The following is a 27,419-nucleotide window of genomic DNA, read 5'->3' on the forward strand; positions in this document are numbered from 1 at the left end:
ATGCCCTCAAAATGGATGGTATTTTTTAATGGTTATCCTTTATCATTCCCACTATATTAATATTTAGACCTTAAAGTCAGGCAAAAAAAGACAATTAAAACATTTTGTATGTCCTTTATCATTCCTATCAAATGCTTTATAATCCACTTGATGGCTCAAATATGTAAAAACATAAAAGGAAAACGACAGAGTTTGTATTTGGTCGAGTCCTAGTACCTTGTTAATATTTCCTCTTGACAATATTTTTAAAAAAGCTCTTATAAACAAAAGGCACAATTTCACATTTTCCATATTTGATGGTACTTTTGGTCTGTCTCATACACAGTGTATTCCTTAGTGAAAAACGCCTTTCTATATCCCTTAAATTCTTTGCACACGGCATTCATGTTTTGTAACACAGTCTCTTAACAGTGTTTTGTCTCTTTGCCATTCAATGTTGAGATGTTTTTATTATGATGGTAACCACCCCCAAATAAACCCCACCAAAACTCCCTTTACGTTCCTTTAGCTCACTTTCTATTCGCTAACAGAGCAAACATTAACTTGACTGTACAAGTTAAAAGAAAAAATTATTTTACCTAATGTCACTTTCCCAAACTCGATTTTCATCCAGATCTTCAATAAACTTCTCTCCTTTCATCCAATAAATTAAAGGACTGACATCTCCACTGTACCCAAAGAAAGCTCTGCAGGTTAGATTAGCTGAGTCACCTGCAGAGAGAAGTGATGGACATGGGTTATAAAACTATTTGTACACTCTTATTTTAGGCAAACTGGCAGGTAACATTTTATTTTATTTTATTTTATTTATTTTTTTTTTAATTTTTATTTATTTATGATAGTCACACAGAGAGAGAGAGAGAGAGAGAGGCAGAGACATAGGCAGAAGGAGAAGCAGGCTCCATGCACCGGGAGCCCGACGTGGGATTCGATCCCGGGTCTCCAGGATCGCGCCCTGGGCCAAAGGCAGGCGCCAAACCGCTGCGCCACCCAGGGATCCCTTTTTTTTTTTTTTTTTTTTAATTTTTATTTATTTAGCAGGTAACATTTTAAGCACTTCATTGATTTAACGAAACATTTACCTAAAATGTTTTTTCAGCTATTTTTAATCTTTGTCAAATTTATAGAATATGTGCTTTTGACAGCTTAATGAAATGGGAGTTACTTATAAGATTTTGAAGAAGATTGGTCAGCTATTTTAGAGAAGGTTCTTCCCGTTATGCTTGCCTCATGTTTTTACACAATTAGATTTAGGTTATGAATTATTGGGAATGATACCACAGAGGTGATGTGCTCTTCTCAAAGTATGATATCAGAGGGTAAATAATGTTAGTAATTATAAGATTTCACAGGGCAGGTAGAAGGTGTTTCTCAGTCCTGACTGGAAAATCGAAAGGAGACAAAATCTTTGGAAGGGAAAGAAAAGGAACTGTAAATCCAGGATCCCTTAAAAATGTTATTAAAAAAATCTTTACTGGATATGGAATAAGGTTCTAATTAAGGAAACCAACATATGCTCAGGTAGAAAAGCATATTTAAAAAAATGAACAACTCATGAGAATAAATTCTTGAGATTTTTTATTAGATGTAAAATCAATGATGTTACTGTGGAGATAAGTTTCTTTCAACATGCTACTCAGGAGAGATCATTGTAATGATGAATACAGATTGGTTGATTACTTAATAAGGTAAGTGGAGGTCCCTGATTAAAAAGCAGAAATAAATTTAATGCTTGCAAAAGTAAGGCTTATTTCTGGACAGGTTATGCCATTTTGCAAACACCTGGTTTCTCCAAGCCTTAGCTGGCATTAAAGAACTGAAATATTCCAGTACATACTAGTTTTAAGGTCCTGTTGCCTCCAAGTGGAGCTACAAAATGGGCGATGAGATGGGGAGCCATAAGGGCCTACTCCAGCTTGGATTGAGGCAAGGAACCTCTTAGTGTATACAGAGTGCCAAGGCGAGTTGCCCCAAGATGGGCCACTTCAGCATACTGAGTATTTTAAATAAAAATTACTTAAGAGACAGCCCGTACAAGGATGACATTTAGACCCTCCTCTGTCTCCCTGAAAGCACAAAATGAATCTCCTATGTGAAAAGTACCCTCTTTGTACCAGGAAGTAAATAAGACACCCTTATCACTAGATTCAGGGAATTTAGAGCAGAGAGGGCTGTAAAAACAACCCTTGTTACTTTTTACCAATGTTCTACTGCAGCCCAAATTCTCTTTAGAATTCCTTACTAACTCAAGCTCTCAAAGTTATTTTTTCTTTGGCCTGTCAATTTCTCACAGATTTATTGCTTCTTTGTCTAAAAAGCATAAAAACTGCCTGCCTTGGACATTTCTTTAGGAATCAATTTCATTATTGGGCCTCCATGAGCATGTAATAAAACCTTGGGCTTTTTCTCCTGTAAATCCATCTCATATCAATTCTTAGTCCAGCTGGAAGACCTTGAGTGGTAGAGGAAGAATTTTTCCTTCCCCTCAGGTACTATGAGAGGGGCTGAAAACCATGATACCTTTGCTGGCATCTGAAGCAAGCAAATTTTCTGAATTTCATAAATTCTTGAGAAGAGTCTAAAGGACAACTAAATGACCTTAAAGTGCAAAGAAGGAGAGTCCTAAAGACTGGAAACCTCAGAGCTAAGCTCTGAAATTGTGCTTACGAGTGATTGCATGAGTATGTCTACTTGCAGATGACATAGCTCATAAAGGGTTATATCCAAAATAGATAAATAAAGAACTTATAGAACTCAAAACTCCCCCCCAAAATAATCCAATTTAAAAATGGGCAGAAGACACCAATAGACATTTTTTCCAAGAAGACATACAGATGGCCAAAAGACACATGAAAAGATGTTCAACACCACTCATCATCAGGGAAATGCAAATCAAAACTTCAATGAGCTATCACCTCACACCTGTCAGAATGGCTAAAATTAACAACACAAGAAACAAGAAGTGTTGGCATGGATGTGGAGAAAGGGGAATGCTCTTGGACTGTTGATGGGAATGCAAACTGATGCAGCCACTCTAGAAAACAGTGCGGAGGTTCCTCAAAAAGTTAAAAATAGAAATGCCAGCAATTGCACCACTAGGTATTTACCCAAAGAATATAAAAATACTAATTCAAAGGAATATATGCACACCAATGTTCCCTTTGACGATAAAGATGTGGAATATGTATATATATATTCATATTAACATATATATGAATATTACTCAGTTATAAAAGAATGACATCTTGCCATTTGCAATCACATGGATGGAGCTAGAGAATATTATGATAAGCAAAATAACTCAGAGAAAGACAAATACTATATGATTTCACTCATATGTGGAATTTAAGAAAGGAAACAAACGTGGATGGAACTAGAGGGTATTATGCTGAGCGAAGTAAGTCAATCAGAGAAGGACAAACATTATATAGTCTCATTCATTTGGGGAATATAAAAAATAGTGAAAGGGAATAAAAGGGAAAGGAGAGAAAATGCGTGGGAAATATCCGAGAGGGTGACAGAACATGAGAGACACCTAATTCTGGGAAACGAACAAGGGGTACTGGAAAGGGAGGTGGGCGGAGGGTTGGGGTGACTGAGTGATGGGCACTGAGGGGGGCACTTGACGGGATGAGCACTGGGTGATATGCTATATGTTGGCAAAAGGAACTCCAATAAAAAAATAATAAAAAAATAAAAATCTTTTGCTCAAGACAAAAAAAAAAAAAAAGGAAACAAACAATAATAGGGGGAATAAAAGAGAGTAAAACCAAGAAATAGACTCTTAATTATGGAAAACAAACTGATGGTTACCAGAGAGGAGGTGGCTGAGGGGATGGCAGAAAGAGGTGATGGGGATTAAAGAGTGAACTTGTGATGAGCACTGGGTGTTATGGAAGTGTTGAATCACTAAATTGTACACCTGAAATTAATATACTGTATGCTAACTAATTGGAGTTCAAATAAAAACTTTTAAAAATCCTATTCTCCAAGCTCTACAATAAGAACATTTTTATTGAATAAAATTAATATTATCTTAATTATATCCATTGTGTAAGAATGATTCATAAATAAATTCTTGCTTATCTAATATTTCTAAGATGGCACGATATAGCCTTTGCCTTTTATCTTTGTTTATGTCAGCATGTTCTCCAAGTAAGCGATTCCTTGTGGATTTTGAACCTGTATACAATAGTCATCATTAGTGACAAGATAGGGAAAATCCAGAAAATATCTACAAGCTTTTAAGAGGCAAAATGGGGCTCCAAGTAGGTTCCTTTATTATTAATTTTTGTATATAAATGTTTCCTAAATATTTCAATACATAACCCTCCTTCCTTGGAGAATATTTACGTTACAAAATGGATAATTGAATGTCAATCTTATTGACTGGAAATCAACTGTGGATTTCTATGGGAAGTGTCAATCCAATGTTACAAAACAATTTTTTTTAAATTTTTATTTATTTATGATAGTCACAGAGAGAGAGAGAGAGGCAGAGACACAGGCAGAGGGAGAAGCAGGCTCCATGCACCCGGAGCCCGACGTGGGATTCGATCCCGGGTCTCCAGGATCGCGCCCTGGGCCAAAGGCAGGCGCTAAACCGCTGCGCCACCCAGGGATCCCCACAAAACAATTTTAAACCTAATATTCTTTGCCTTCCCTTTTCATACATTCGCCAGCTTTTATGCAATTGACCTACCTGTTACAGTGTCAAGGCAGTCATGTATTCAAAATGTAAATCTCAAAATACTACCTGGTGTGGTGATTAATATCACATGCCAACAGAACCAACAGATATTACAGAGTTTTAAATTTTTATATATCAATAACTTACTTAATCTGTTTTTTAAGAGATCAAGTTTTAATTTTTAGGTGGGAGTTAGTGACTGGAACTCTTAAATAGAAATCTCCAGAAATTACCTAATTTCCCATTATAGTTATATTAAATTTGGGGGTTTATAGATAATGATCATGCCATTAGCAACTCCGCTTGATATTAGCAGAAAAGTGAATTGAATCTCTCATTGGGACCTGAATTTGTCCCTCTTGTCACAATCCTATGTTCCCAGATCAAGTGATTTTTCCATTATCTAATTCTTCATGTCTCTCATTTGCAAGCTTTGTGCTGCAATACCTAGGAAAAGGCTCCTGCACCCACATAAGAAATGATTTGCTTTCTCAGTCATTTTTGCTCACCTGATCTTTGACTACCTACCTTGCCTTAAGGTCCAGTATTGGAGGTATCTGCAGTATTATAGGGACACTTAGGGGAACTCTATCCAGACTTGGACTGGGCTTGCTGTGGGTCAAATAGTGGAACTCATGGAAGGCATAAAAGAGGGTGGAAGGAAAAACAGAAAAGCACTCCACTCTGAGAGGAAATAGGATGAATGAAAGAATGCCAAGGAACTTTGGAGGAAATAATTAACTTCAGACTGGCTGAAGAAGCTCAGGTGTATGTGGGGGTGGAAGTGGGGAGAGGATTAGGGAGAGAGTAGAGTACTGATGAGACCAGAGCACTGGCAGCCATATCCTTCCATGTAGGCCATGTTGAAGAAGATTTGGGCCTTCCATTTAAAGGCAGGGCTAAGCTGGGGGAAGGTTTCAAGGAGGAGACTGACATAATCACATCTGAATTCTAAGGTAATCACTCTTACTGTATTTGCTAAACTGGGATTGGATCAGAGAGAAGAAAGAAGGATTTAGAATGTTACAATACTTTGGGATCACATAAGAAATAGTCACTGCAAAGCTTGGATTTATTTCCACATAATTTCTTAAAAGGTGATAGCAGTGACTACAGGTCACTATGCTCTTTATCAATATGATAGGAGACCTTTCAAAGTGGAGATTAAATAGAAAGTCTGATAAGGTGGAAAACATTTTTTACTTTTATAATTTACATGCATCGGTGTGTGAGTAGGGGGAAGGGGGTGTAGATTGGGGAGTTGCCAGCAGCTTCTCAATGAAATCAGGATAGAAAGTCTGTTCTGTGAATAGATTTTTGAGTGGTTTCTCTCAATTATACCCCCTTGTGTGGCTGAACAAAAGGAGATCATGTCGCATATGCACAGCTATGCTAGCAGGAAAGGACAGGAGAAGCCCAGTGGAGCCTATCTTGAGAGAAGTGCCCCGTAAAGTCTGGCTCACACCTGAGACTACCCAACTGCCTAAGTGTTGGGGAGGAAAGTTGTGTCCACTCAGAAAGTACTTTTCTTCTGAGAAACGATGGTTCATCACATGAGTGTCAGGGAACTGTGACTTTGGGCCCCAAGTGTGTATTACCCATGTTTGAAAGCAGGAATAAAGGACTATCAGCCGTTCCTGGTAGGTCAAATAAGAACTGAGACTTGATGGAAATTCCTGGGCAGGATGAGACCTAGGGAGAAATGATGCACTTCCACCCAATAAGGGCAGGTGGAAGTTCATAAGGGCAGAGAGGAAAATAGAAGTTGGGAGATTTTACATAGGGAATTAGGCAGTTAGGAAATAGGATGAAGAAATTCAGAATAATATGACTGTGTTTATACCTTGCACTGATGAAGCAGGGCATGCCACTTACATAATAGGTTTTCAGCATTTGAGTTTTAGGGGCAGTCCATCCATGATTCATTTCACATTCTCATGCTTTTTAACATTATATTCCTTGCTTTAAATTTTCCTCATTTCCACTTCTTCCAAAAGAATGACTTGCCTTTTATAGAAATAGTAATTCTGTCTTTTCTCCTCCCATAGCCCTTGGGACATACCTGCATTTTATCATAATATATTCCTCACAATATCTGGTTTGTTTGCATGCCTAACCTAGGAACTAGAGTATTTATTCCCCAGAGGCAGAAATTACATGTGTATTTACCTTTGTATATTACTAGGACCCATTACAGTGTCTTGAATGTGTTAGGAACTCAATAAATACTTTCAAATTAATAACCTGCTTAATATCTCTTGTACTTGCATTTTCCCTTGGTTCCTTTTTTTCAAAGCTTCATTAATTAAAGGTTACATGTCTATAGCCTATCTCAGCAGGCCAAGTCTGTCTTGTAAACTAGCCTGCAACATTGCAAATGCAGAGCGTCCTCACTCAGATGTTATTTCACTTGTGGGCTGGAGCCAGTTCATACCAGCTTGTAGGAGTCAATTACTGCCATTTTCAGAAATTCTGTAAGTGGATTGTTAAACACAGTCATTATTAAATATCAAATTATAGACACTTACAATGAACTATACTGTATTATTTCTTTTAAAGATTTTATTTGAGACAGAGAGAGAGAGCGCGCATGAGCAGGGGAAGGGGGAGGGGCAGAGGGAGAAGCAGAGCCCCTGCTGAGCAGGGACCTGATGAGGGACTTGATCCCAGGACCCTGGGATCATGACTTGAGCTGAAGGCAGATGCTTAAGTGACTGAGCCACTCAGGCACCCCTTAATTATACTGTATTAAGAACAAAGGTATTAGATATTCAAAACTAAAAACTTCCTAATTATTTTGCTACATTATTCATCTACAGTGTCTGTATGGCAAAAATACTATATAATTGTTTGTCACTATACATTTTTCCCAACTGCACATTTAGTGAGATTATGTTGGTAGTTTGCTATCATCCATGGTGAAAGTATTTACTCCATAAGTCGCCAAACTCTACAAATCAGGCTACGATATATTGTTTTGTTGTCTGTCTATACTTAAGACAACATGGAGAAAAAGTTAATAATGTAGATTAAACTTAAAATTGTCATATCTATAGCTGTTAGACTGGTAAAAGCATAAACACAAAAATTCCTCTAGTATCCAAAAACTATATTCTGATTCAGCAAAAAAGTTGCTTACATCATTGATGAAAAAATAAAGTTCTGACATATATCTCCAATGTCTCTTATTTGCCAAAGTATCAAAACCACTTAGATGTCAGATTATACTTGGAGAATGAATCGTTAAACATTTACCAGCACACCACTCTCTTTAAAACTGTTCTCTCAGGGCACTTGGGTGGCTCAGTCAGTTAAGCATCTGACTTCGTTTAGGCTCAGGTCATGATATCAGGGTCGTGAGATGGAGCATGGCATTGGGCTCCATGCCCCATGCAGAGTCGGCTTAAGATTCTTTCCCCCTTTGCTTGCACACTTGCTCGCTATTTCTTAAATGAATAAATAAATAAATAAATTCTTAAAAAAAACCCTGTTCTCTCAAAGAAACTGCATGCATATTTTAATAGCTATATTGAGATGTAATTCACATATCAATTTATCCATGTAGTTTTTATTATATTCACAGAACCAGCAGCACAATCAACTCTAGGATACTTTCATCATTTTAGAAAGAAATCCTGAATCAAGTAGTCACTAGTCATTTCACCCTAATCGTCCCAGCCTTTGACAACCACTAATCTACTTCTCAGTGGATTTGCCTGTTTTGGACGTCTTGTATAAATGGAATCACATAGTACGTAGCCTTTTGTGTCTGGCTTCTTTTGCTTAGCTTAATGTTTTCAAGGTTCATCCATATTACAGCATATATCAATACTTTATTATTCTTTGTGGCAAATTAATATTCTATTGTATGGATATACCATATTTTGTTTTCCATTCATCAGCTGATGGACATTTACTCTTTGACTGTAATGAATAATGCTGTATTGAATGCTCCCGTACAAATTGTGTGTGGACATAAATGATTTAATTTCTCTTGAGTGGAATCTAGAAGTAGAATTTATATCTAAAACTGGAATTGCTGTGTCATAAGATAATTCTATGTTTAAATCTTTGAGGAATTGCAAAACTGGATTTCCAAAGTGGCTATACCATTGTACATTATCACCAGCAATGTCTGAGGGTTTCAATTTTCCAAAATGCTCACCAAAACTTATCTGTTTTTTTTTATTATAGCCATTCATTCTAGCCATTCTTCACATTCTTCAGGAGTGTGAAGTATTATGTCTTTGTGGTTCCTACCATTCATATTAAACCAAAATTTTTTATTACATACAATTATTTTATTAATAACCAATGTTGTTCAAAATTATAAAAACTATCAGAATAAAAGGGCTTTTGTTAGACCACAGAATGTAATTGTCACCATCATACCTAAAATGTTTAATTTCCCTACTGTTGTGTTGTATATCCTCTGATGGATTTGTAATTTTACTTATGAATTTATACAAACAGACTAAATTAAAATTATCAAAGGCTTATAGTCTTTAAGAAAAACCAAAAAGAGTTATTTCCAAATGTTTAAAAGTAGACACACTTTAAACAAGAATTTAATATAAATGGGACTGACAGGATCATCTATTTTAAATTCAGTACAAGGGCACCTATCAGCATCATCTTTGTAAGATAATTTTTTTGCAGTTTTTCCAAAGCAATAAGACATGAAACAACAGTAAGATGCCTTAAAAGGATGATAAAAAGTATTATTTGAAGATATTGTAATTGCATACTAAACCAATTCAGAAGCACCTATATTTTTAATTTCTTTGAAGAAAGAGTTCTTTCTTTCAAACATCCAAATATAAGAAATATGTAATAATCTCTCACCAGCAAAGTTTTAAAATTTGGCCTTTTGATATTACAGACTTTTGCGTTTATGTTACAAAATGTAAACATCTGTACAATTTGAGTTATTTTAGATGCAGTTTGAGTTATTCTAAAACAGAATTATATAGAAAATATATCAATATCTTGTCAAAAATATGACATCACCTCAATGAAACAAATGGAGTGCATATGGTAATGTTTAGTGAGAGGGCTATCCATCCTTTCCGTATATTTCAACAGAATTTCACATCCAGAAGAAGAAATGCCCTTAAGAAACTTAAGAGCCAGAATATGCAAAATAAAAACAGAGAATGCAAGTTTAAAGGACATTAATTCTAAAATCATTAAAAGCTGGCTTATGAAATTTTAAAATGAGACACAGTCTGCCTAATATGAAATTGTAGGATGATCTAACTCGGCGTATTGGAACCCTGTGGCAATAAACAACTGAAGAAAGCAATTCAGTAGAAGAAAGTTTTCCTTAATGGGGTAAATTTGGAAGTCTGATAAATGTTAGTTTTTAAAGTAGATGATTTGTAGGAAATTAATGTACTTTTATTTTAGCTAGTTAATGTGATTTTAAATTATTTTTTCTTTAATCTTATTTTCTAAAAGTCACTGATTTTTATCATGTTTTTGTCAGCCTTACGAAGAACACCCTATGGTTAGCTATGGTCCATGATATCTAAAACTCAATATCATACATAATTTCCATAGTAATGAAATAGAAAATAATAAAAATCTGATTTACATGAGCAATAAACAAATTATAATAAGAGATGGTTGTGAATAAATGAACCACAAAATCACATCAAGTCAGATTAAAGTTTTATGAAATATATATACATAAAATTTGCAGATTCTTGGTTGGAAAACAATACTTTTGAAGTCCATTTTATTTATTTTTTAAAGATTTTATTTATTTATTCATGAGAGGCACACACAGAGAGAGAGGCAGAGACACAGGCAGAGGGAGAAGCAAGCTCCATGCTGGGAGTCCGACGTGGACTCGATCCCAGGTCTCCAGGATCATGCCCTGGGCCAAAGGTGGCGCTAAACTGCTGAGCCACCTGGGCTGCCCTGAAGTCCATTTTTTTAAAATAATAAATTTATTTTTTATTGGTGTTCAATTTGCCAACATACAGAATAACACCCAGTGCTCATCCTGTCAAGTGCGCCCCTCAGTGCCCGTCACCCAGTCACCCCCTCCGCCCGCCCTCCTTCCCTTCCACCACCCCTAGTTCGTTTCTCAGAGTTAGGAGTCTTCCATGTTCTGTCTCCCTTTCTGATATTTCCCACCCATTTCTTCTCCCTTCCCTTATATTCCCTTTCACTATTATTTATATTCCCCAAATGAATGAGACCATATAATGTTTGTCCTTCTCAGATTGACTTATTTCACTCAGCATAATACCCTCCAGTTCCATTCACGTTGAAGCAAATGGTGGGTATTTGTCATTTCTAATGGCTGAGGAATATTCCATTGTATACATAAACCACATCTTCTTTATCCATTCATCTTTCGATGGACACCGAGGCTCCTTCCACAGTTTGGCTATTGTGGACATTGCTGCTATAAACATTGGGGTGCAGGTGTTGAATTCCATGTTAGATTTAATGTTACTGCTAATAAAAGTCTAATAAGTTGTAGAATTCAACAAAACAATTCTATATTCTTTAGAAATTTAAGTAGACAGTTATTATCAATAACTATCCTTAAAAAAAGTATAATGATAGCAGCAGGGGACAGCAAGTGGATGGTCCAAAGAGCAAAATGTATTGATTTTTGTATGTTCTTTTTAAGTAAAAATTGGATACATTTAAGGTGTACAACATGATCATTTTATATACACACATTCACACACTTATAGTGAAATGATTACTACAGTCACACTAATTAATATATCATCTCCTCACAGTTACTTTTCTATTTTTTGTGATGAGAGCACCTGGAATCTAGTCTCTTAGCAAATGTCCAGTATTCAGTACAGTGTTTTTAACTGTAGTCATTATACTGTACATTAGATCTCTAGACTTGTTTGTCTTAAATAATAACAACTTTATACCCTTTGACCACCTCCTCACCCCTAGTAACCACTGTTTTACTCTCTCCTTTTATGTACATGGCTTTTTTAGATTCCACATATAAGTGAGATCATAGTTTTCTTCTTTCTGTATCTGACTTATTTCACTTAATATACTGTTTTCCAGGCTGATCCATGTGGTTGCAAATTGCAGTATCTCCTGTTTTAAGGCTGAATAAATTCATTATATATATTTATATAACATTATTATATTATAATATATTAATATATGATTATAATATATTATATATTAATATATATTTATATTTTATTACTTAATCCATATATATGGAATATATATATATTCTCTCACAATTACTTAATATATAGAATATATATTAATATTTTTAATATATACTTAATATATAGAAGTATATGTTACTTAATATTATTAAGTAATAATAGTACTTAATATATGAAATATATATATATATTCTCTCACAATAACTTAATCCATTCATCCATCAATGGGCACATAGATTATATCTTGGCTATTGTGAATGGTTAAAAGGTATATGAAAAGGTACTCAACATCAGTAATCATCAGGGAAATGCAAATCAAAACCAATGATCTCTCACTCCACACCTTTGAGGACAGCTTTTATAAAAAAAAATAAATGTTGACAAGGATGGGGAGAAAAGGGAACCCTTTTACACTGTTGGTGGGAATTTAAATTGGTACAGATATTATGGAAAAAACAGTATGGATTCTCCTTAAAAAGTAAAAAACAAAACTATTATCCAGCAATCCCTCTTCTAGGTATATTCCCAAAGGAAATGAAATCACTACCTGGAAGAGATATCTGTACTTCTATATTTATTGCAAAATGTACTTAAAAACAATAATAAAAATAACATGATTTTTGTCCCTCTGGCAGAGCTAGAGCTCTTTGGAATCAATTGTAATGCTCAGAAATGGGACCAGACTTACTGATGGGCAATGAGTTATCAGAAGTGAATTATGATACAAAAACAAAGATTGATTTCATGATACAACAAAAAGTTAGGGTTTATTAGTTAAATATTATAATAAAATAAATAAAAAGGAGAAAGTTTATTATTTTATAAATATGTGGAGGAAAAATATTTTCTTAAAATTAATCTAAAAATCGGGGTCCCTGGGTGGCGCAGCGGTTTGGCGCCTGCCTTTGGCCCAGGGCGCGATCCTGGAGACCCGGGATCGATTCCCACGTCGGGCTCCCGGTGCATGGAGCCTGCTTCTCCCTCTGCCTGTGTCTCTGCCTCTCTCTCTCTCTCTGTGACTATCATAAATAAATAAAAAATTAAAAAAAAATTAATCTAAAAATCACAAGTTTGAGATAGACCTATCTGAATATATAACTAGTAAAATTTCAGTAGAATGGAAAATAACACAAACTAAGACAACAGAGAATGATTATAAATTTTTCTTTATTATATTTGTTATCTAATGTGTGACTGAGTATGTTTTCAGTTAAAAACAAAAAGCAATATATAACCTTCAGCATAATACCTACAAGGGTCATTAATAGATTAATATTTCAGATATTCAACTTGAAAATAATTATAGTCAGATTTTGATAAAAACTAGAGGAAAGGTTATTAGTATTGCAACTCCTAATACTACAATTAACCTTGTTTATTTTTGTAAATTTCCATTAACTTTCATGCCAGGTTTTACATTATACTCCCAGATCTTCTATAATATCATTTCGTTTAGACAAAAATGGCCTCAGATTTTAGATATTTTCTTACTTTAGTGAAGCCAATGAATTTCAGACTTATTACCAAAAATCTTACCCCCCCTACCAGATTTTGACTCAGCAACTGTGGAGGGTAATAGGGATTTTCATTTTTAACCAGCACCCCTAGGTGACTCTTTTGTGAGTGGTTACAGTTAACTGTCTGGAATAATTTCTTTTTACCTTGGACTTTGTTTAAAGTGTAGTTGAGGCTCAGAAAAGAATCAAGATGTAAAAACACTTAGGCAGGGCCTTCAAGCAGGAAGCAAGGTCACAGGGGCTAGGGAAGAGGAATGAAGGGTTCATAATAATGATAGTGGTGGGTAGAGAAGTAGCTTGTGTAAACAAGACGGAGGATGTACAACTGGGTCACTGATGACTGGATTCAAGGTACAGAAATAAAATATATTCTCTTTCCTAGGGAATGTAGGAAAAACAAATTTGTGTTTCAGTGAAGAACTACTCATTTATCTACTGCACACCTTTCTGAGTTATCAGATTCCAGCTCTTCACTGCCTTTGAGCTATTTTTCAACTCTATAAATTGTTGGTAACTGATATGCAAATTCTCTCATGTCAGGTAGTGATTTAATTGACTTCATTTCCCCTCTGCTTTTCCCACCCCCAAATAAGGAGAAAAATCAATTTTGTCTCTACTTGGAATTCATCTCAACATTTCTTTATTCTGCATCAATCTGCTGTTATGACTTTACCTTTGAACTGGTCATAACATCTGCCTGGCTTCTTCCTGTCATATGAAAAAAATTTCTCTAACATGTGTTCATTCTTATATCTCTATGAAACTCATGATTGTACCTATTTCTGAAAGTTATTTGTTAACAGTAATACAACACTTGCCTCATCACTCGTCATTAAAATAACCAGCACATGATATATACACATACATGATATATCTCTGACATTTATTTGATTACTGAAGGATTTTATGAACATTTTCCTTATCCTTTTTTCCAATATAAAAATCAGCAATGTAAATTTAACTTCACTCTGCTTAAGTTCACACTATTTAACTTGCTATCAATAGAAACTCCATTTTTTCTTCTTTTGGTCTCTAATTTGCTGACATGAAATTTCTGATACGAAAATCCTTGCAAGTGATTCAGAGAGTCAAGCACCATAGCTTCCGTCACATCTCTAATACCCAAGTGATAGTGCTAATACTATTTACTACACTTAACTGGAAATACAGGAAATGATCATCAGAATTTCCCAAGTTGCAGAGAAGAGAGAGACACATTAATTTAATTTTTCTCTCAATTTAGTTTCTTTGTTTTCCTTCAAATAATAAGAGAAAAATTTAAGCTATGGCCTAGGGAGCCATGCACATCAAATATATCAGTCAGCCGGGACTGGAATCCTGAAGATAATGGTATTCTTGCTGTCTCGAGTTGATATCCGTAACAGCTACAGTAAAATGCACTAAATGCTTCTGCTGCCTTTTTGGTAGAAAGGTGCACTGTCAGCTCAATCTTACCAGGTTCAGAAGGAAGCATTCGAAAATTGATCATAAAAAATCATTTGCTATCTAAAATGAGAACAATGCTTGTCGTAGGGCAAGCTTTCAAGTAGGCCGATGTGAAGGGGCCTTAGAGGGAAAATAATACGTTTTTCCTTCAGCCAGTGGATCTCAATAGGCAGCAGGGACACTTGTTATTCATTGCAACCTTCTAATTAGGTGTCATTTGACCATTTCTAATACGGCTGAGAGCAGAGATTCTCTCTCCACTAGAGGACAGTCTCTAACATTGAAAAATAAAAAACTCTCCTTTTTAATTAAAAGAAAATTTCTTCTCTAATTAAAAAGCATCAATATCCAGAGGTCTTACTCAGAATTAGGAAAGAATAAGCATTTTGTTCTTTTTTTTTTCTTTGCCATGTGTCAAACACCATTTATTTTCTCATTTAATCATCAACACATCTTGATTCCAGGGAAATTAATATATCCTGACTTATTTGAGAGTGAACTGTTTAAAATCTTCCATATTGACAGAAAATTCTGTGGAGAGGAATAAGGAATTTAGCCAATGGATTCCTTCAAATTTCTGAGAGGTGCATATAACATAACCAGATATTCTTTTATATTTTATATACATATTTTATATACATAAAGTTGTGATCTATAAGCGTGGGTTTCTGTTTTTGCTAGTTCAATGTCCCTTTTTCTGGAAAAAAAAATCCCACCCTCTTCATCTGAGAGAACTGCTTTCCCAAGCTTCAGGCAATCATAGTACCCTATCCTCTTGGTTATAGTGATTGACATTAGTGTAGCAAGTAGTTGGCCACAGGGGTTGACATGAGACCCAAATGCCACCAATCAGAATCCTTCCCTACTCCAATAGGAGGCACAAGACCATTCTTTAAAAAATCGAGGTAAAACTGGTATATACCATTATATGTTTCAGGTGTACATTATAATTGGACATCTGTATACACTTCAAAGTGGTCACCACCAAAAAGTCTAGCTACCATCTGTCACTATACAATAAATTCCCTTCGTCCATTAAGCCCACTTCCAACCTCCTTCCCCTTTGATGACCACCAATTTGTCCTCTGTCTCTATAAGTTAATGTATTATTTTGTTTGTTCATTTGTTTTGCTTTTTTAGATTTCACATATGAGTGAAATGATACAGTATTTGCCTTTGTTCATCTGACTTAATTCTTTTTTTGTATATTTTTTATTGGAGTTCAATTTGCCAACATATAACACCCAGTGCTCATCTCGTCAAGTGCCCCTCTCAGTGCCCATCAACCAGTCACCCCATCGCCCCGCCCACCTCCCCTTCCACTACCCCTTGTTCATCTGACTTAATTCACCTAGCATATCTTCAAGGTCCATCCATGTTCTTGCAAATGGCAAGATTTCATTTATCTTTGTAACTGTTTAGTATTATATAATGTGTGTGTGTATATATATATTTTTTATTATGTATATAATATCTCCTTTATCTATTCATCCATTGATGGACACTCAGGCTTCCTAAAATTACTAAGAATTGTTTTGTGGTCTAATGTGTGATCTATCCTGGAGAATGTTCCACATGCACTTGAGAAGACTGCATACTCTGCTGTTTTGGATGGAATGTTGTATTTATTAAGTCCATCTGATCTAATGCGTCCTTTAAAGCCAATGTTTCCTTGTTGATTTTCTGTCTAGATGATCTATCCAATGATATGATGCAAGTGAGGTGTTAAAGTTCCCTCCTATTATTCTATTGCTGTCTATATCTTCCATTAGGTACATTAATATTTGCTTTATATACTTTGGTGCTCCTATGTTGGGTGCATTTATATCTATAAAGGTTATATTTTCTTGCTAGATTGACTTTATCATTCGTAATGACCTTCTTTGTTTTTCATTAGTCTTTCTTTTAAAGCCTATTTTATCTGATATGACTATACATATACCACTTTTCTTTTTGTTTCCATTTGTATAAAATATTTTTTTTCATTCCTATCCTTTTGGTCTGTGTATGTCCTTTTGAAGTGAGTCTCCTGTAGGCTGCATAGGGCTGGGTCTTGTTTTGCAAATCCATTTAGTCACTCCAAGTCTTTTGGTTGCAGAATTCAATTGCCTTATGTTTAAAGTCACTGAGAGGTATGTCCTTATTGCCATTTGGTTGTTTTCTGGCCGTTTTTATAGTTCCTCTTTGTTCCTTTCTTCTCCCTTTCTCTCTTACCTTGTGGTGTGATAGCTTTCTTTAGTGTGACATTTCTATTCCTTTCTCATTTTTTGTTTTTCCTGCTCTACCTGAGTGAATTCCATTGTTTTGTCTTCCAGCTTGATGAACCATTCTTCTGCTTCATCCAGACTACTGTTGAACCACCCTCCCCACCATTCCGTGTATTTTTCAATTCAGTTATTGCATTCTTCAGTTCTGTAACTTCTTTTTGGTACTTTATTATATTTTCTATCTCTGCTGAAGCTCTGACTATGTTTATCCACTCTCCTGAATTCAGTGAGCATTTTTATGACCATTACTTTGCACTCTTTGTTGGGTGATTGCTTATCTCTGTTTCATTTAGGTCTTTTTCTTTGATTTTTTTTTTCTTGATCTCTCATTTGGAACATATTCCTTTGTCTCCTCATTTTGCCTGTGTCTCTGTTTATTTCTAGGAATTATGCAAATCAACTACCTCTCTCAGTCTTGAAGGAGTGGTCTTGTGTAGGAGATGTCCTAGGGCTCAAAAATGCTATTCTCCTTGGACATCACAGCCAGGTGCTCAATGAGCATTCCCTGTATGAGCTTCATGTGCCCACTTGCTGTGGTGAAGCTGTGACTGTGGTTTAGGGGTGAATGGGGCACTTGTCCAGCCCAGCTGTGACACATGACTGTGATTCAGGAGTGGGCAGGGCCCTCAGTGGGGCATGCCCTTTGGTGCTAACAAGTCAGTGGGGAGAGTGCCAAAATGACACCTGCTAGCACTAGCATTAGCAAGTTAGAATGAGATCACAAAAATGATGCCTAGTGATTCAAAATGACACTTGCCTAGTGATTCAAAATGACACTTGCCAGTGTCTCTGTCCATTGAGAGAATGCCATCAAGTTTCTTTATTTCTGGCAGATACTTTAATATTAATAAGTGGGTCTTCATCACATACGGTCTAGGTGCTTTTCAAGCTGGTGTTTTTTGTCTGGGTCCCATAGCAGGTGAGCCTGTGTGTGAGCCCTTTAAGAGCAGATTTCCCGCTCCCTAAATTTCTGATTTTCTTGAATGTAATCCCCATTGGTTTTCAAAGCCAAGCATTTTTTTGGGGGGGGGCACTCATCTCTCTTGTGTAGGATCTAGAAGTTGGGATGCCTGATGTAGGGCACAGACCTCTACATCCTCTTGCTTCTCAGGGAAAAAGTTCCATAGTTTGGCGATCTCACCTGATTGTGGATAGCTCTCTCTCTCTCTCTCCCTCTCTCTCTCTCTGTGTGTGTGTGTGTGTGTGTGTGTTTCATGAAGCCTACTCTTTGCCCTTCTGACTTGTTTTGATGCTGCCCTTTATTCTTTGTTGTGGAAGCTATTTTTATATGGTTTTCAGTCTTTTTTGAGGGAAATTATTTCATATATAGTTGTAAATTTGTTGTACCCACAGGAGAAACTGAGTTCAGGATCTTCCTATGCCACCATCTTGAACCCTTCTCTCATGAGCATTTTGTTCATAAATAAGATATTGAATAGTAGAGGGATTTTAATTTCATTTGCACCAGCAACGATGCATATTAAAATTACTGCACAGTCATGGTAAAGATAAATGTTTTGCCAGATTCTGCATTAAGATAAAAGCAGTTTACAGATCATATTTATCTTTTGTCTTTGATTATACTGAACGGCTCCTCTTCCAGAAAGATGTTTTCGGAAATGAAGAATCTTCCCCTGACTGTCACTGCCCCCCCCACACCTCAAACACAAAAAGATAGTTCCTTTGGAAACTCCTCAAGACATTTTATCCAAATAAATATCAATATCTATGGTACATAATAGTTGACAGTATCTACCCACATGCAGTTCTTTAGAAATCAGTTATTTCTATAAGGAATCCAAAAGGAAGGAAAGAAATGCAAGGGATAGATTATAACAAGCTCATCATTGAGAATATTATTCCTGCAAGATGTAACAATGTCTGCTCAAATTTCAAGAGAACCAAATCACAGAAAAGCAAGTCATACACTTTTAAATTTGATAACCATATTTTAGCTGTAGTGTCAGGTTTCCTTATGAACATTTATTTTATCCTAACTTACAACATAGTTCTGTCGCTTTTAAGAACAAAGCAACTTATTTGGCTGGCAATAGGTTATAAGAGGATCTAAGTAACCACAAATAACTCAAAATTAATTAATATACATCCATAGTATACATGTAAGTGTTCACAAACTGTTACCAGTTATTACTATTACTAGTTTAACTATTATTATGGGACTTAAGCTTTTCTATAAGTGATAATTTGCAGTTCATGCATTCAGTTAGACCAAATTATGACTTTCAAGAACCTGAGGGCTACATACAGGGATTTGGATAAATAGATAAGGATATTTCCTAAACTAATAAGATGAAGAGAGACAGTGGCGAAATCCCTCCAGAATGGAGAAAAATTTCATTCTTTTGAAAGGAAGGGTATACAAATGGGAATATTATTCCCACGTTGTGTTTTGATAGTTCAAAGACTCTTATAAGGACTCAAATTGTACCTCCTGATGGCTGCCTTCTATTTGCACAATACAAAAGTTTATGGCATCTAGAACAACCAGTGGACACCAGGCTGAAGAAAGGAACTCATTAAGCATCCATTAACATCTGGTGTCTTCTGTAGACCTCACCCCTGGAAAGTGTGATTTTGCAACTGAGTGTTGAAAAGATAAGCATTAGACAAAAGAAGGAGGATGCTGATGAAAGCCATTGGAAAATGTTCAACTGCCAGGAAATGGATTTGCTCAAAAACATTATTCAGAAACTCCTGGTGATGATAAAGGAGAGGAAGTAGGGCCATTTTTTGGATATTTCAAAAATTGAGTTAAATTATACATAATGTAAAATTTACCATCTTAGCCAATTTTAAGTGTACAAGGAAGTAGGGTCATTTTTGCTAATCAGTTGAAGAGTGGATAGGAGAAGTGATTTGTGGTTTGCTTTCTGACAAAGATATCAGAACTACTTGTAATTTTGTGCATTTCTAAAATTGTTTTGCATCATTCACAAAGTAGACTTTCTTTTTTTATAATGCAGACATTTTTAGGCTTTTATTGCAGAGTCCTTACCAATCTCAAATTTCTGGGATTGCACCTTTTAAAAAAAATATTTTATTTATTTATTTATTTGAGAGAGAGCAGGAGACAGAGAGAGTGAGAGAGCACAAGCAGGGGGAGTGGGAGAAGGGGAGGGAGAAGCAGGCTCCTTGCTCAGCAGGGAGCCCAGATGTGGGCTGGATCCCAGTACCCTGGGATCATGACCCAAGCTGAAGGCAGATGCTTAACCAACTGAGCCACTCAGGCACCCCTGGGATTGCATCTTGATAAGACAACTCTTTTACTTTTGCCCCATTAACTACACAGTCACGATACTTAATGCCTCAATGCTTCTTTTAACTCTTGTGGTGCTTTCTCACCCTTCTAGAGTCTCACATTTTTAAAGAAAATTATTTCATTTTTAGCCTCCACATATACTTCAATCGGCCATTAACAAACATAGAGAAAGCATTTATCTGTAGTCAGTGATCAGCAAATTCTTTTGACTTCAGGATCATAAGCAGTTGACACAAGAAAAAAGGAAACAGAAGGGGCTGCAGATTAGGAATACAAAAAAGAAGGACAGAGAGGGAAAGAAAAATGAAAGGAGGAAAAAAGAAAGGGATATTAGTGGTGGTGGTGAAGGGTACTGAAATGTCCCCAACAGCTTCTTCAAATATAACTGTTATATAGAGGTTGCTGTATTTCGTTGACATTGTATTTTGGGGCTTTGTTACCCAGCTTAGCCTGTACCCAAAGAGTACCTCTAGAATGTACTTTTTTTTACCTTGTCTCCCAGGTTGCAGTGTGGCAGGATAAAATTCACGGCACTGTACTAATCTGATCCACTTAGTGTTGTAGACAAGAACCACATTTATCTCTTACTATCCTCTAATCATTTACCACAGTACCCATGTACAGAAGAAACAGAAAAATACAAAGCCCCTCTTTGAGGATGAAGGCATGAAATCAGGAGTGAATTGCTTTTTAAGAAAAGACTTAGATTTAATTAGAGGAAAACTATAAGGCATTTACTTATCTTTCATTTATTTAAGGTTATTACAGTCAATAGCATCTGCTTTAAAACACATATGGTAGCTTGTGAATTAAAAAGGGGGCTTTGGAGTGTTGGGGTGGCTCAGTCAGTTGAGCATTTTTTCTTCCTTTGTCCACCCCCACTTGTGTGTCCTCTCTCTCTCAAATAAATAAATAAATAAATAAATAAATAAATAAATAAATAAATAAATATTTTTTAAAAGGGAGGGTTTGTTTTGTTGTTTCTTATGTGGACTGTGGAAGTTCCAATTCAAATTGCATTTTTCTATATCTGTGAGTTTTTTTTTAAAATTTTATTTTATTATTTATGATAGTCACACAGAGAGAGAGAGAGAAAGAGAGGCAGAGACACAGGCAGAGGGAGAAGCAGGCTCCATGCACCGGGAGCCCGACGCGGGATTCGATCCCGGGTCTCCAGGACCGTGCCCTGGGCCAAAGGCAGGCGCCAAACCGCTGCGCCACCCAGGGATCCCTATATCTGTGAGTTTTAATAAGACACCCTCCCTCCAAGTGTCCTAACACTCAAAGTCTTTTTTTCTTAAGATTTATTTATTTGCTTGAGAGCAAGAGAAGGGGGAAGGGTCAAAGGGAGAGAGAGAGAATCTCAAGCAGACTCCCCACTGAGCACAGGGCCTGATGTAGGGCGCCATCTCACAACCCTGAGATCATGACCTGAGCCATAATCAGGAGTCAGATGCTTAATGGACTGAGCCACCCAGGCACCCCTCTAACACTCAAAGACTTAAAGGGATAATTTAGACATGCACAAAGCCTGCTTTTCTTGTTTTAAAAATATAAACCATAATTCTTAGGTTTATGTGGCTTTCAAGGTTAATGAAATATTCTTCAGGAGGCTTCATAAGCTTGTAAAACACTGTTAGTGTAGGACATAATGATAGCTCATGGATGATGTTTATTATTTAAAATGTGAATGAACATTCAGTGAACTCACTGTCTTCTGTTTTCTTCATTCCTGCCTAGAAGGCGTTTTGTTAGCATTATATTAAAAGTATTCAGGGTAATTGCTGGTGTTTTCATACAGTGGTTTGCTCTGCTTCTCTCCTCCCCTCCATAGCAGCTTAGTAAAATGCTTCTGAAAGCTTCTAAGCCTAAAATACACTACGAAGCTTGGCTTTTTTGGTTCACATTCCATAAAAGGAGAAATGATAGCACTGTGAAATGCCATGGAAGCAGTTCAAACAATTGAAGCTGAAAATGGGAGGGAATTTTTTGTGCTGAGTTGATCAGGAAGTTGCAGAAGTTGATAACATTCATAGAGATTGTCAATACTTAAAAAAATTCACTGTTATTTTCATTTCTAGTCAATGACCAAAGCTATTTCTTTCAGTTATTTTCATTCTTGAAAAAGACATGTTATTTCTTCCTTAGAATCTGTATTTTCCTTTGCAATCCATTCTACTATTTGAATCTTTAGTCACTTGAAAGTAACCCTGCTATTCAAACTTTCATCTCTCTTTTCTGATCATAGAAGCTCATGTTCAGGAGACATTTTTTCCCTCATGTTTAAAAGTATTTTTATTGACTCTAAACCTGCGATATCTTGAGAAGCTATAACATTCTTCTTGAGTTTTTCCTTCTTTTGGGGTTCCCCATCTTGCTTTCTATAATTTTATCCTCCCTCGTGGTGTTATTTTTACTTCTGGCCTTTATACTAAGCCGGTATCTTATTAAAACTCACACACACAATCCAATAATAGACAGACTGGTTACTCTTTTGTGAGCTATTGGGAGGTTTTTCCCATGGCTTTTAATCACAAGTACATTATGTAAGGCTTATGAGACACTGATCCAGAAGGTTTATAACCCTTAAGATGTCTTTAATAAATGGGATTGTAAAGTAGCATTCTGAGATCTGTCAGCATCTAATAAAGGTTATCACTTGAGAATATCTTTGCAGCCTTCATACCTATAGAAAGTATATGATTTTCTGAAGTCTATTTTTGTGACCATCACTATTATACCGTGGTTTTTAAAATTAATGTTCTAATATTAGCAATTCTCTATGTAAAAAGTTATAGAAGTAAATTAAAATAACCGGATCTTCTTGTCTATAGAAAAATGACCAATTATATAATTTCATACAGAAGAATACTTTTTCTAACATATATTATAGAGTAATTTACATTATTGGTTTTCTACTTGTCATTATATTACTAAGCTTGCTTTTCCCCTTAACACTTGAATCTTTGGGCAATGCTCTTTAGTATATCTAATTGACATAGGTAAGATATTGAAAGAGGTAAAACTCTGGCAACTTTCACAAAGCCCAAGGTAAAATAAAGACTAAAGCCATTTTTTCATATCTAGATTATGTTTCGTAGCATTTTAACTCCTTGGTGCTGGCTGTTGGAATATCCTGTACTGAAAATTTAATGGCAAGGTTTGCTGACTGGATGTACATTCTGAATCAAACACTATCTCAGATTAATAAAATACTCATTGATCTGATTAACTTAATTGATCTAATACTTTCATTTACCATGACCATGTGAATCACATAGCAAAAAGATTGTGATAACAAAAATTAAGACAAAATTAATAAAGTTATTAAACACAAGTTCTTATGAGCAGAAAATTGCGATTCTGAAACATTACTTAATTAGTACTTTTTTCTACTACTCTTTAGTCAAATTTATGCTTCTTGACTTTCTCTTTTGAAATAGGAAAGAGGCTCTTAAGATTCCATGGATAAAGCTTTACAGTAATTTTGAGACATCTTGGTTATTTCTTTCTTGTTTTATTTATGTCTTTATTTTCCAAAATTCATACAATGAAAAAATAAATTATGCATTAAACTGTCACTATATATTTTACTTCAAGGTAGCACAACAGATCATGCACCATCTTTCCTCACGACCTCTTTTCTCCCACAATCAACAGTTATAGAAGGCTCTTGGAGAAACATCTCTCTCCGGTAAGATCAGCTCTGTGACTCTAAAATATGCTGAGAAGACTATCATCGTATATACTGTTGATTAGTAATACTCATTGGAAACATATTATTAACAAAATATAGGGACGCCTGGGTGACTCAGTGGTTGAGAGTCTGCCTTTAGCTCGGGGCATGATCCCGCAGTCCTGGGATTGAGTCTCGCGTCGGGCTCCCCACGGGGAGCCTGCTTCTCCCTCTGCCTGTGTCTCTGCCTCTCTCTCTCTCTCTGTATTTCTCATAAATAAATAAATAAAATTTACAAAAGAAAAAACTGAAAATATAAGTATTGAAGGAGACACCTTCTTCATCCATAGTTAGGGACTGTTGTGGGTTTCCTCAACACAAATGAAAAATTTAAATTAGCTTTGTTCAATTTGTGCTTATTTCTAAACTAGCTCCCATCAACAGCTTTCTTTCCATCAACATCTTACTCCAAAAAACAGGGGTACAGTATGAATGAAATCTTTCCACTTAGAGTTTTTCATGACAATAAATAAGGTTATATCCTATAGCAATATGTGCTCTTTTTGGAGAGCCAGAGAAGCGGTATGAACAGTATTTATGCTTTCTCCTTTACTTAAGCCAACACAGTCACTTCCATTGTTCAACTACTCTTAAAAGTTTTCAGGGGGCCTTCTAGTCTCACCGTAATAATCAAGACTATTCATTTTAGAAGAACATTGCTTGAAAAAAAATGGAAAGTGGACATTTCTTTTCAATATTAGGAATGGCTGTTTGGGATGGAAGATAGTAGAGAGGTAAACTGAGTAAATTCATTGTATCCTAATCCCCTTGTTTATTTCATTTCCATACATACATGTGAGCAATGCTCTTGGAACAACTGTGAGGATAAACAAGGTGATTCTAAGGCCCTACCCTCTGATTTCTATAATACTTCCTTCATTATCCCCCAAATGCCAGCATGTTCATGAAGCACGATGATTATAGAGACCCCTTACTCTAGCACCCACCAAGGCTTGCTATCTTTGAGAGTGCACAATGTGATAGCTTTATAATGTGCTGTTTTGGCTAGGCTAGCCTGCATTTCCCAGAATTCCATTTTCTTGTATGTGTCCTTCAGGGTAAGCTGTGAAACAGATTTTCTCATACTAGCGGGAGGATGGAAGGGAAGCAACAGTCATTTTGGTGTGTGTATCTGTGTATGCGCATGCACGCACATTCTCGCTGATATGCCAACTCATATTGCTGACATGAAGTAGTGGTTAGGCCTGAAACTGCTCTCTTTTCCCCTGTATCTTCCTTCAGTGTCTCTGACTTCTGGGCAGTAGGTGTGTATGTTTAGTTCTATGATGAAGGGCCCTGGCTTATTCTTGTTGGTAAAGTCAGAGGTGGCAAGAATTGACATGTGTTTGTCTACTCAGTGGAGTTCAAGCTCATAATCTCATAATCTTTCCACTTGAGAGCATGTCCTATAAACTGCAAGTCCAGTTCATGCTCAAGGGCTTCTGTTCTTGTTCATCATCTTCTCTTCCTGACAACCTGCCAGTGAACTTTAGGCTTTAGCATTAAATGCAAAAATAGTCAAGTAGAGACTACTTAGTCCCCATAATTGTGTGAATCAATTCTCTGTAAATAAATAAATTCATATTTATAAACACATATAGGTATGTACATGTATTTTATGTTTGGTTGTTTCTTCCTTTAACCCTCTTCTCATACTATGGATACATGGATAGGTTCATATATATCAAGGACTGTAATGTCTTTACCACCATATTCTATTGGCTTCCAAATCTAAGTCTTGCACTTGGCCTTCCCTCCTGCATGGACATCTTCACTTGGCTCTCCCACAAGCATATCCCACTCAACATGTCAGCAGTTTGACTTGACATCTGACTCTCAAAATTGCTCATCCTTCTGATTTCCCTATTTGGGTGAACATTACCTAACGTGTAGTAGGCATTCAATAAATCCTTACTGGAAAGTTAATGAATAAAGAGCCACACTCAGGAAAGATATTTTGCCACTATTAGATACTGAGAGTGAATAATAGCAGCCTAATCCACACAACTAGTTTTTATTCAAACTATGCAAAAGGAACAGTTCAATAAGAAAGTCTCATTTCAGTAACCTCTAATTTCCTTTCTCCAAGTCAGCCTTAAATTTTTTGGCATTCCAGTCTCTTGAAAGAACTGATGAAAGAGAAAGTCCTTGCCCTGCTATGAAAATATTTTGTATGTTTACAATTTTATTTTTTATTTTATTTTATTTTAAAGATTTTTTAATTTATTCATCATAGACATAGAGAGAGAGAGAGAGAGGCAGAGACACAGGCAGAGGGAGAAGCAGGCTCCATGCTGGGAACCTGACGTGGGACTCGATCCCGGGACTCCAGGATTGTGCCCTGGGCCAAAGGCAGGCACTAAACCGCTGAGCCACCCAGGGATCCCTGTTTACAACTTTAAAACCCCTTGAAGTTCATTCATAAACCCAAGAATCCTGGATTAAGGATCCGTGATCTGCTTAAAATACGATATTAGAAAATACTAATTATTTTATATATGAGTTATAATCTCACAGGAATGTGTTGGGGGACTCATGCTGCTTTTAGGTATCTTTTTTGTCTATTTGAGTGAATAGAAATGAAAATCTACAATGTTTGTCAAAACAAACATGTTTGTCCTGCTGGGACTTTTGAAAAGAAAGAACTGAAACATTGATGATTTATCCGATGACAATAAAGAAGCTAAAGGTTTAAAAGCTAAGCTATTCTGTTTAAGATATTAAGATATCATTTGTGAGGCTTTATTATAATGTTTACATGGAATTCATAAATCCATCTTAAAATTGTTTTTCTGTGCTAAAAATGCGAAAACCACTTCTGTATTAAAATCACTGGTTTTATCATCTAAATTTTCAACCATTCTTTCTCCAGTTAATGGACTTATTAGAGACCTTTAGGAATATGACAAAATTTTACAAACATCTGAATATTAACTGGTTCACTGGCTCATAGGAAAGTCAAAAATGAATTTTTAAAGAATAGCCACTCCCTCAAAATGTCCTTATTCTGTAAAACAGCATGCAGTTTCATAGTGGAAAATAATGCAAAACAAAGGCAAACTATAATCATAATAGAATATCAATGAAAAATTATCACAGTAGCTGAAAATATATATTTGGGACAAGAAATTTGACAATAAATTCACTGTGATTATGGTTTCTCCTATATTCGAGAGAAGGTAAGGCCATTGGGACAGTATTTATAACCTCTTACTTAAATGTATCTGTCTGTCAACAAATTAACACCTAGGTTGATGAATTAATGAGGAATTAATTGGCTGGCAGAGGCATATGGATGGGGATTACAGAAG

At 35.9% G+C, this 27,419-nt stretch overlaps 1 protein-coding gene across 1 annotated transcript in view; it reads right to left on the minus strand.

Moving 5' to 3' along the window:
* IL1RAPL1 (interleukin 1 receptor accessory protein like 1) overlaps positions 1-27,419 on the minus strand; it is a 1,264,416-nt gene that overhangs the window by 67,875 nt on the left and 1,169,122 nt on the right. The window contains exon 8 of the mRNA XM_077889792.1: positions 579-711. Coding sequence (XP_077745918.1) covers positions 579-711 — 133 coding nt within the window. The remainder of the gene's footprint in view (positions 1-578; positions 712-27,419) is intronic.

Source organism: Canis aureus, chromosome X (assembly GCF_053574225.1).
Source record: "Canis aureus isolate CA01 chromosome X, VMU_Caureus_v.1.0, whole genome shotgun sequence".
NCBI lineage: Eukaryota > Metazoa > Chordata > Mammalia > Carnivora > Canidae > Canis > Canis aureus.